Source organism: Periplaneta americana, chromosome 9 (assembly GCF_040183065.1).
Source record: "Periplaneta americana isolate PAMFEO1 chromosome 9, P.americana_PAMFEO1_priV1, whole genome shotgun sequence".
Lineage (NCBI taxonomy): Eukaryota > Metazoa > Arthropoda > Insecta > Blattodea > Blattidae > Periplaneta > Periplaneta americana.
In genome coordinates this window covers 6,468,020-6,480,195 of record NC_091125.1, presented here as the reverse complement: position 1 = coordinate 6,480,195, position 12,176 = coordinate 6,468,020, and the positions used below count along the sequence as shown (strand labels likewise).

Below are 12,176 nucleotides of genomic sequence, written 5' to 3'. Positions count from 1 at the left end.
AATCTTGTATATCTTTGTAATATTATTTTATATGATTCCATTATTTCATTTGTAATTAATTATCATTTTAATTAATTGCCATTAATTTAATTACTTCTTTGTACTGGCCGGGTAGCTCAGTTGGTACAGCAGCTGGCTACGTACTGGAAGGTCCGGGGTTCGATCCCAGGTGGTTACAGGATTTTTCTCGTTGCCAAACTTTCAGAACGGCCCCGAGGTTCACTCAGCCTCCTATAAAATTGAGTACCGGGTCTTTCCCGGGGGTAAAAGGCAGTCGGAGCGTGGTGCCGACCACACCACCTCATTCTAGTGCCGAGGTCATGGAAAGCATGGGGTTCTACCTCCATGCCCCCCAAGTGCCTTCATGGCATGTTACGGGGATACCTTTACCTTTATTTTTGTTGTAAATTATTGCTAATGTTTTTGTTACATAGTTTGTGCTGAACTGTAATTGGCCTCTGGCTGTTGTACAGCTCATGATGGATGGATGGATGGATGGATGGATGGATGGATGGATGGATGGATGGATGGATAAGATAGATTAGATAAGATAGATTAGATAAGATAGATAGATAGATAGGTAGGTAGGTAGGTAGGCAGGCAGGCAGGCAGGCAGGCAGGCAGGCAGGCAGGCAGGCAGGCAGGCAGGCAGGCAGGCAGGCAGGCAGGCAGGCAGGCAGGCAGGCAGACAGGCAGGCAGGCAGGCAGGCAGACAGACAGACAGACAGACAGACAGACAGACAGACAGACAGACAGACAGACAGACAGACAGACAGACAGACAGACAGACAGATAGATAGATAGATAGATATGATAGATAAGATAGATATGATAGATATGATAGATATGATAGATAAGATAGATTAGATAAGATAGATTAGATAGATTAGATAAGATAGATAGATAGATAGACAGATAGATAGACAGACAGACAGACAGACAGACAGATAGATAGATAGGCAGGCAGGCAGGCAGGCAGATAGATAAATAATAATAATAATAATAATAATAATAATAATAATAATAATAATAATAATAATATTAATAATAATAATAATAATAATAATAATTATAATAATAATAATAATAATAATAATTATTATTATTATTATTATTATTATTCCGTGGGATCTTTTTTTTTATCATATATTGAGAGAAGTATTTGCTGAATATGTTCGGAACTTCTGTTGTACCGGTAGCTGATGTTTTTCTAATATTTGTTACAAGAGTGTAACTTTGTTCTTTCCTTCTAAACCTTCCGCTTTCTTTTTTTATTATGTTCAAAGTTGTTTTGATTTTATTATTCGAGTTTAGAATAAGTCCGTTATAGTAAAGTTCTTTCACTTTTAAGATTACTTTGTGTAATATTTTAGAGTAATTTTTAAAGTGAGCTATTAATTTGGGGTCATTGCTATTTCTACTTTGAATATATAGAGTCCTCTTAGTTTTACATGAAACTTTTATGCCTTGTGTAATACAATTGTTTTTAGATGTTTGAGAATTTTTATAATATACAGGAAAACAGGATTCAAAGACATTTAAGAATGTTTTATGAAACACATTGAATTTACTATTCATATCGCCATTACCATATACAGACTCCCAGGTTTTATTTTTTAGTTTAGCTTCAATTTTCTTTAAAGATTTTTCCATTATGGCCCTTAACCTAATTTTATTCAGGTGTTTTTTGCAGGAAATTTATCGTTTGTGTTTATCAGTTGAGCATCATGTTCTGAAAGACCATTTATAATGGGAACTGTCCGGTAACTATCTAATCTATCTTTCCTTATAATTATATTATCAATTGCAGAAATCGGTCTTCTTTGTATTCTAGTTGCAAAGTTGACCGTATATATTAAATTGAAGGTTGCTAGTAATGTGTTAAGTTCTTCTTTTTTAGTGTTTTCAGTGAGATAGTCAATATTTAAGTCTCCACAAAACATGTATTCGTGTTTTTTTCATGTACGTGTTGTAATGTTTTTTCAAGTAGATAAAGAAAATGTTTTAAACCTATGTCTTGTAAACCTATGACTATAAGATTACCAGATATGTTCAAACACAATTTTTTCTGCTGGGAATATGTCAGAGTTCCAACTTTCAAAGAAACACAAGAATGTATATCTTTTCATATACTGTACTGAATCAAATTATTCAGACAACTACATTTGTAGGAATTAATGCATATATTACATTGTTCAGATTTCATGTGGCAACTTTCCTTGCTGCAATTTGCCTCCTGGGGAAATTTTTTTACTAAATATTTAAAGTTTCTTGTAATGGGACTACAAACAAGCCATTTTCTTTCTTCTAATTCTAAAATTATTATTTCTTCCATTTCTTCACTTTTTATAGCTTTCTCTGATCTTTACACTCCTTATAACTCCCTCAAAAATTTTTTGTCTTTAAGAAGTCCTAGGAGAGCATTTAAAGATTTATCTAATAAGAAATATGACTGGAATAAGCGTAGGTTTCCATAGAAATCGCACTTTAATGATTTGTGGCATGTGTGTTTGTTTCTAAATGTCTTTCAGATCTCGCGAAAAAAAAAAATTATCACAAACATTACAGTGACAATCATGGCAACTGAACGTCTCACTTGTCTGTACTAGTGAGTGCTTTTTTAGACTTCCGAAACCCGAAATATTTTTGTTGCACACATCAAAACTGAATTCCTTCTCAGCTCTGACTCTCGTTTTTATGAAATTAAATATTCGTTCCATAATCATCACAAGTTCATGTCCTCTCGTCTGTGAACGACTGCACATTATTTTACACTTCTGAACTCCAAAAAATACTACCTCAAAACAATTAATCTGAATGCCTTCTCACAGGGGTGTACGGGACCATCCCTTTTGAATCCAGCACATCGAAACTTTCTTTCCACACACATTTCCCCTGTGTATAGGAGTGTAAGCGTTTTCAGATTACTAATTTTTGACAATTTCTTTCCACATATATCACAACTGGATGCCTTCTGCCGTGTGTTAGGGCCCTCTCTCCTGTGTATGGGAGTGTATGCTTATTTAGACCACTAGACTGCGAAAATCTCTTACTTCGTATTCAACTGAATTAATTCTTCCCTGTGTGGACGAATTCATACATTCTTAGATTACCAGATTCTGACAATTTCCTTCTACATGTATCACAACTGAATGTATCTCCTGTGTGTGTACAATTGCATATATTCTTAGATTACCAGATTCTGAAAATTTCTTTCTAGATACATCACAACTGAATGCCTTCTCCCCTGCGTGCATTTTTAGACAACCAGATCCTGATAATTTCTTTTCACATAGGCCTATATCACATCTAAATGCCTTCCCTCTGAGTGTATGATTGCATGTTTTTTTTAGACTAAGAGATTGAGAAAAACTCTTTCCACATATATTACAACTGAATGACTTCTCCCCTGTATGTACGACTGCATGCTTTCTTGCACTAACAGACTGAGAAAATCTCCTTCCACATATATTACAACTGAATGGCTTCTCCCCAGTATGTACGACTGCATGCTTTCTTGCACTAACAGACTGAGAAAATGTCCTTCCACATATATTACAACTGAATGACTTCTCCCCTGTATGTACGACTGCATGCTTTCTTGCACTAACAGACTGAGAAAATCTCCTTCCACATATATTACAACTGAATGGCTTCTCCCCAGTATGTACGACTGCATGCTTTTTGAGATTACCAGATTCCGAAAACTTCTTTCCACATACATCACAACTGAATGCCTTCTCCCCTGTGTGTATGACTGCATGCTTTTTAAGACCACCAGATTCCGAAAACTTCTTTCCACATATATCACAACTAAATGCCTTCTCCCCTGTGTGTACGACTGCATGCTTTTTAAGACCACCAGATTCCGAAAATTTCTTTCCACATATATCACAAATGAATGCCTTCTCCCCTGTGTGTACGACTGCATGCTTTTTAAGACTACGACAATCCGAAAAATTCTTTCCACATACACCACAATTGAATGCATTCTCCCCTATGTGTACGACTGCATGCTTTTTAAGACCACTAGATTCCCAAAATTTCTTTCCACATATATCACAACTGAATGCCTTCACCCCTGTGTGTACGACTACATGCTTTTTAAGACCACCATATTCCGAAAATTTCTTTCCACATATATCACAACTGAATGCCTTCTCCCCTGTGTGTATGAGTGCATGTCTTTTTAGACCAACATATTCCCAAAATTTCTTTCCACATATATCACAACTGAATGCCTTCTCCCCTGTGTGTACGATTACATGCTTTTTTAGATTACAAGATTGCGCAAATTTTTTTCCACATATGTCACAACTAAATGCCTTCTCCCCTGTATGTACGAGTGCATGATTCTTTAGACCAACAGGTTGCGAAAATTTCTTTCCACATATATCACAACTGAATGCCTTCTCCCCAGTGTGTACGACTGCATGCTTTTTAAGACCACCAGATTCCGAAAACTTCTTTCCACATATATCGCAACTGAATGCTTTCTCCCCTGTGTGTACGACTGCATGCTTTTTAAGACCACCAGATTCCCAAAATTTCTTTCCACAAATATCACAACTGAATGCCTTCTCCCCTGTGTGTACGAGTGCATGTCTCTTTTGTCTAACATATTCCCAAAATTTCTTTCCACAAATGTCACAACGGAATGCCTTCTCCCCAGTGTGCATGAGTACATGCTTTTTTAGACTACAAGAGTGTGAAAATTTCCTTCCACATATATCACAACTGAATGCCTTCTCCCCTGTGTGTACGAGTGCATGTCTTTTCAGACCAACATATTCCCCAAAATTTTTTCCACATATATGACAACTAAATGCCTTCACACCTGTGTGTATGAATGCGTGCTTTTTCAGACTACCAGAATGCGAAAATTTCTTTCCACATATATCACAACTGAATGCCTTCTCGCCAGTGTGTACGGGTCCATGTCTTTTTAGGCTAAGATAGTCCCAAAATTTTCTTCCACATATATCACAACTGATTGTTTTCTCCCCTGTGTGTGTGTGAGTGCGTGATATTTTACACTACGAGATTGCGAAAATTTCTTTCCACATTTATCACTACTGAATGGCTTCTCCTCTATGTCTTCTAGTGCGTCCTTATTTAGAGTACCAGATTGCGACAATTTCTTTCCACACATATCGCAATCGCATGGGTTCTCGTCTGTGTGTACACGCGAATGTCTTTCCACATCAGTCGATTTGCAAAATGTTTTTTCATATAAATCAGAACTCAATGTCTTCTCCCCTGTGTGTTCGGGTGCGTGTTTTTTCAGATGATCAAAATGCAAACAATCGTTTTCACAAACATCGCAAATAAACGATGTCTTGCGCGTGTGTAGAACAGCATTGCTTTTGAGTCTAGTCGGATCGAAAAACCACTTTTCACAAACATCACATTTGAATGCCTCCTTCCCTGCCTTCAGGCACTCATCTTCTGTTATACTGACGCAGGAAGGTCGCACTTCAAAGCTGTGAAAGAAACGCGCTATCAGTTCAAGCAATAAAGACTAAAACAGCTTAAATCACAAAAAAAAAAAAAAAAACAGAACTATATCCACCACAAATATATTATACTTCGTAACTAGCAAGTAATATCGAGAAAAATTTTGAAAGTTCTTACTTATGGCGTTTCGAAAACCCAGAGGTTCATTGCCGCCCTCATATGCCAAATATCGATCTCTCTCTAAGCAAGATTAATCCAGTCCCTACCATCATATACTGTCGCCCTCAAATTCATTTGAATATTATCCTCCCATCTACAAATTGGCCTCTCGTAAGGTCTTTTCCGTCAGGTCTTTTCACTAATAATCTATATGCATTTCTAGAATCACTACATGCCCTGCCCATCTCAGCCGCCTCGATTTAATGTTCCTAATTACGTTAAGTGAAGAATGCAGTGCGTGCAGTTCTTCGTAATTTTTCCTGTAATTTCATTCCTCTTAGCCCCAAATATTTTCCTAACTACCTTATTCTCAATCACCCTTAACCTCTGTTCCTCTGTCAAAGTGAGAGTCCAAGCTTCATAAACATACTGAAGAACAGGTAATATAACTGTTTTATAAGTTGCAACTCATATTTTTAGACAGCAGACTGGATGATAAAAGTTTCTCAACCGAATAATAACAGGCTTTTCCCATATTTATTCTGCGTTTAATTTCTTCCCGAGAATGATTTATATTAGTTAGTTAGTGTGATTTAAAAAGGCGCGTCAATTACTACGGCTATTTGGACACTTATCTAAAATTTAAAAAAATATACAAACAATACAACAAGCTGAATACTAACAAGAGCTAAAAAACGTCACATTGTAAACAAAGTACACAAATGCAGTATTACAAAATTAATTGTAAAATATCATTAAAAATGAGCAAATCTCAGACCGTAGGTAGTGTCTCAAATGAAACAAAAAAAAAAAAAAAAACATCACCAAAGACAAATTATACGGCGCATTTCAAAACAAAAAAATTTCATAAAATATTCGGATGTATGAGGCCCGAAATGTCAACTATGTAAAAGTTAGCTAGTGGGGTTTAAAAAAGGAGCGTCAGCTACAATGTCTATTTGCGCCCTTATCTAAAATCCATCATAAAACAGAAACAATACAATAATCAGAATGCTTAAAAAACTAAAAAGCATTGTCACGGTTAAAGGGAGGTACACAAATGCAGTTTCAACAAGGTGATGCATAAAAATCATAAAAAAGTGAGCAGTTCTCAGACCCTAGCTAGTATTTAAAAGAAATAATAGAATAAAATAAAATAAATGCCACCAGAAATAAATTATGTGGCACATTTCTAAAATACTCGGATGTAAAAGATCCGAATGTATAGTTAGTGAAAAATATATAGTACTGTAAACAACATATCTTTGCTTTGGTGGGGAAGGGTCCTAACCCACAAAATTTTGATTTTAGACTTAAAACCATTTATGGAGTCTAAGAAGTATAAATTTTACATCAATTAAAGGTAATATGGGATTAATTAAAGAATTAAAGAGATATTTGAATTTTGTGAAAAGTCCTATAGGCTTACCAAATTAGTAAGTTGTGAATAGACTTAAGTGTCTTACATCCATTCACAGTTCCATTGGAAGGAAAAATGCTGGAACGTTTGTACGATTGTGAAGGATCTTAATCCAGCTGCAAGTATCTTACAACAATTCAAAATTTCATATGAACAGGAATGCTCGAAATTTTGTGAATTGTGAAGAAACTTAAACCACCTAAAATCCTGACTTTGAAAACAGTAATGATGAATTATTTGGGGATATTAGTGACGATGATCGGACATATCATCCAGAAGGGCAGGATGAAGAGACAACTTCCCCAAGATAATTTAGAATGACCAGCACACTCTGATGGACAGAAGATAACAGAACAAGTTGAGAAAAATCAGATAAGGGGGAGGAATGAAGACATAGCAGAGGACAGCAATATAACTAAGAAAAGGAAACGTAATGTTCAAAAGAAATTACAAATACCGGCACAGTAGAGACAGGCAAGAAACCCCTACCACACAAGAAAACAGAGTGCGAAAAACATAATAAGGTTTCATAATATAAAGGCACTACCAGTAGTATCATTCACATTACGGTACTGTCGAAGTTCTATTAAAATGAGGTACCTTGGTTCTGGCTTATCCAAAACAGGCTATACATGACTATAAAGGATAGTATGCAGAACTTGGAATTACTCCCGAGAAGGCCGGTTATTATAAAAAAAATTCATCACTGAAATTATGGTTTTCACAGGCCGAAAAAGGATCAATGTGATTTCTGTACGCTTTTTAAATAACAAAGTTGAGGCAGGGAAACAAGAACTTCAGGAAAAAAAAATGGATCTGCATGTGGCTAGAAAACAGGAAGCAAGTGAATATAAAGAAGCTAATAAAAGAAGGGCTAAATCTGAAAATTCATTTTGCTGTTTCACAATGTATATGTAAAAAATTCTTGTCACACCAGTGTCGAATATTGGAAAACTATATTACCGTACATACAAAAATTGAAAAACTTTTAATTTCACTACATATGATTTGGGCAACTCTGAGGCTGTAAATTTTATGTGGCATGAAGGTATTGGATCAAAAAGATCCTCAGAAATAGCAAAGTGTCTTTGGGAAACTTTAAGAAATCTTCATCCAGCAGTACAAGAAGCGACTATCCATACATCATCAGGACAAAACCGTAACCATATAAAAGTGGCTATGTTTCTGCGTGCTGTAACGATGTTACCTATCAACGTGATTATTAAAAAATTTATGGACTCTGGTCATTCTGAAATGGACTGTGATAGTGTCTATTCTGCCATAGATGGTAGAGAAGACTAGATTGATATTTTTGCCCCAGATAGATGGTATACTATTGCCGAACAGCTGAAACACAAAACCCTGTATATAGGGTAGTTGAAATGTACTTCGCTGATTTCTTTGATTTTATGAGCTTTTCTGTTCGACTGATAACTAATAAGAACAAGTATGAGGATGAAGGTACCCTAAACTGGTTGAAGGTAAAACGGTTGCAATAAAGAAAAGGAAATTCAACCCGCATGTTTTTCAAAGAAAGATTGAGTAACCTAGAATTTCGAACCATCACAGTGAAAAAGATACCTAAACGAAGAGAAACAGATTTTCTTACTAGTGTTATCAGCATACTCTACTCAGAATCTTGCCAATTGAGAAAAGGAGCCGCATCCCAAAATTGTATCATTCATTTTAGTAATCCTTAAAAAACAAAGGATGCAACATGTACTACAGTAATGTCATCAGCACAAGATGACATATATAGTTAATGCTTTGTATCATTTCTTCAATATAATATTAACCTCTTCACGCCTGTGTACATAACTTTTTCAAAAGAAGTTTATCCTAATGTAAGAAGTATAGTATCCAGGCGTATAGTATAAGTGTAAATTCTTAATTTGGAAACATTTCTATACTACCTGAAGACATTTGATATTAATTTAATTTTAGGCCTTAAATCAGGTTGAGAATCCCTTGAATAATAACTTAGAACGGTTTTTTGTCTTGTACTGCAAATAAAAATTGTGGCCAGAAAGGATTAACACATTGATTTTTCCGTAATTGATCATTTTTTAACTAAAGTACATGTGTTTAGCATCAACTACCGGTCGAGGTGGGTTCCGCCAAGTTGGTGACCGGGGGATGCAATGGTGGCTCTCGTGCTTTTCTTTTCGAACATTAATTGCGTTATCACCACCCAGTCCTTTTTGTTCTCTCGTGTTTTTCATCGCTCGATATTTCTCCTCGCCGGCCACCATTGCATCACAGCCATTTGCACCTCTCCCCGCTGTTTTGTTCTTGCCGCATACGCCTACATGACAGGATTTGTTAAGAATGCCTGATGAGGCTATATTATTCTTCCTCTTCTAGTTCATTATATTCATTCTTAGGTTAAGGTTCTTAGGCTTATAACTCCCGTCTCACCAGCGGGGACCTTTCCTATCTCCGTGGTCTTGTCCCACAGTTTCGATCGCGACTTCCGACTTGTGCGGTCTGAGAGGGAGCCCAGTAACGAAGCAATAGTGGACCCTTCACACTGCCCCTATATGCAAGTCAAGGTGCGGAGCCCAGACCAGACGTCAAGCACACTCACGTAGAGCCACAATGGGGGCCTGGGGCGATTTAGACGCCCTGGTGACCGACTTTTCTCGCCAGAGCAGATATATCGCTCTGACGTGTTACTGCTGACGTATGAGTGTCGCAGTGTAATCAACCACAAGTCCCCTGAAGCTGCGTGCTGTCTCGGATTGCTCCGGCTTTGGTGGGTGGGTTGGAGTTAGCCAAGTAGTCTGGCGGTTGTGTTCAGTGTAGAGTGGGGAGCCACAGGCTGTTATTCCCGTGGTAGGGGCATAAAACTGCGACACGCCTCTGGTGTAACACTTGCTGTTAGGTGTGTAATGTCCAGTTTGAAGGGTGACTTGCGTGAAATGGGTTGCTGGGATGGGGCTCTGGGGGGGGGGTTACCATGGCCGGCACAAACCGAGAAGAATTTTTCGGTGTTTTTTTCTTCCGCCCCCCCCCCACGCCGACGGTTCCGTAAAGGGGGCCAGTTTCAAAATGGCTTCTTCGCGCTCCTCTTCTCCTACCAATAAAAAGAAATAGAACGGAAGAACCTAAAAAAGGTACAGTAACTGGTGGTCTTAAGACGAACACAGCTATGGATCTGGTTCCCGATATTGTGAATGTTTATATGCCGCCTCCAAAGTTCATTAGTATTACTTTGATAGGAACGGAAAAAACGATGAAAAACATCAGCCCTTTTCATATCAGATGGACTCGTGGGGAAAGTCAAGAATGCCACTAGACTCCGCAATGGTAGCCTGCTCGTCAAAACTTTGTCTACCAAACAAAAGTGAGACCTCTGCTGAAGAGAAGTTGCTGGCGTCATAAGGGAGAACTGCACTCCTCGCTCAACACCACGCGGGGAGTGGTTCATACAGATGCTTTGGATGGAATGAGTGATGAGGAGATACAACTCGAGCTTGTAGACCAGTCTGTGTCCAAGGCCTACCGTTTGTTCCGTAAGCGGGAGGGACGGACTTATCCATTGAGCACCGTTTTGTTGATTTTAGAGAAATCCCTCCTACCTGAATATATCTTTGTCGGCTACGAGCGTGTCCCTGTGGGTGCGTATGTGCCGAACACAATGCGCTGCTTTAGGTGCAAAGGTCGGCAGAAACGTTGCATAAACGAAATCGCATGTGCAAAGTGCGGCGGTGGTGACGCTCGGGACTCTCCATGTCCCAACACAGCGCACTGTGTGAATTGTGAACGGAACCATGCCGCAAATTCCAAGGACTGTCCGAAATATCAGGTAGAGAAGGCAATACAAGAGCTTCGAGTCAGAGACAATGTAAGTTTCTTTGAGGCACGAAAACGTTATTTCGATCTCGATTAGAAATAGAAAGAAAAGAAATCCTATGCTGCTGTTTTACAGGAAGGAACGGAGGGTACCGATGCGTCAACTCAAATGCCACCTCTTGAGCATATACCTGGAAAGCGAGCTGAGACCGCAACCCAGACTATGTGGACGCAGGCAATCATACGACAGCTGTGGCCTTGATATCAGGTCCTATGTACCGAAAAAGACGGTTCTGAGACGTCACAGACAAATTCTGAGCATGAGAGAATATCAAGACGTCGCACTCCTGGTACGGAAGAGAAATCGAGTACTCGTTCTCGATCCCGTACCCGATCACGGTCACGATCAGGAGCGCTACGTACTGCAAGTGAGTCGCCACCGTCAAAAACTAAGCTGCCGGAGTCGAAGGAACAGCGTCTTACGAAAGAACAGAAGAGAAAATTCCCTGTAAAGCCATCACCATGAACTAGCTCCTCGTGATGATTGATATACAATGGAACGTGAACGGTATACGCAGTACATACGCAGAACTACAACAACTAATCTACCAAGAGAATCCTGGTATTTTATGTCTTCAAGAGACCCACCTCCAACCTGAAAACTCCCTGAGTATCTAGGGGTACTATGTTCACAGGTACGATCATCTTGCCGGTATTCATACTAATGGCGGTTGTCCTCTCCTTCTCTGCCAAAGTATCTTTTTTCCGTCATCAATATTACCACTGTACATCAATGTATAGCTGCCACAATAACATTACATAACATTCAGTTTTCTATAAATTGTATGTATATACCCCCTCATACACCTTTCCCAATAAACGAAATTGAAGATATTCTGACGCAGGTACCTGCTCCATATCTGTTAGTGGGGTATTTCAATGCATCCCACCACTCTTGGGGTTCCAATTCTGATGATGACAGAGGAAGTAAAAATATCAGAGTTAAGTACCCATTTCAATCTGATTACCCTGAACACAGGGGAAGCAACACATCTATCTTTCGCTTACGGTACTTTCTCTACGATAGATATCTCCATTTGTAGCCCAGTTTTGTCCACGCATTTCGAATGGTCTGTCATTCCCGACCTCCATGGTAGTGACCACTACTCCATTCAAATGTGTATGTCCGCTTTACGTCCTGTGGAATCTCGACCTCCAAACTGGGTTATTAAAAAGGCGGACTGGGTCGGATTTTCGGAGTCCATATCATTCGATGATACTGGACATGAAAGTGTGGACTCCGTCCGTAGTAGAACATTTCTCAAATGTGGTTATAAAGTGAGCA

At 38.6% G+C, this 12,176-nt stretch overlaps 1 protein-coding gene across 6 annotated transcripts in view; it reads right to left on the bottom strand.

Annotated features, from left to right (window-relative positions):
* Positions 1-12,176, bottom strand: part of LOC138705751 (zinc finger protein 623-like) — an 82,745-nt gene that overhangs the window by 44,705 nt on the left and 25,864 nt on the right. For 4 of the 6 annotated variants that reach the window (XM_069834365.1, XM_069834369.1, XM_069834367.1 and 1 more), the window contains one exon: positions 1,895-5,483. The exons of the other annotated variants lie outside the window; for them this stretch is intronic. In XM_069834365.1, the coding sequence (XP_069690466.1) occupies positions 4,946-5,483 (538 nt within the window). In that variant the 3' untranslated portion in view covers positions 1,895-4,945. Of the gene's footprint in view, positions 1-1,894; positions 5,484-12,176 lie in introns of those variants that run through there. 6 annotated transcript variants of the gene reach the window in all.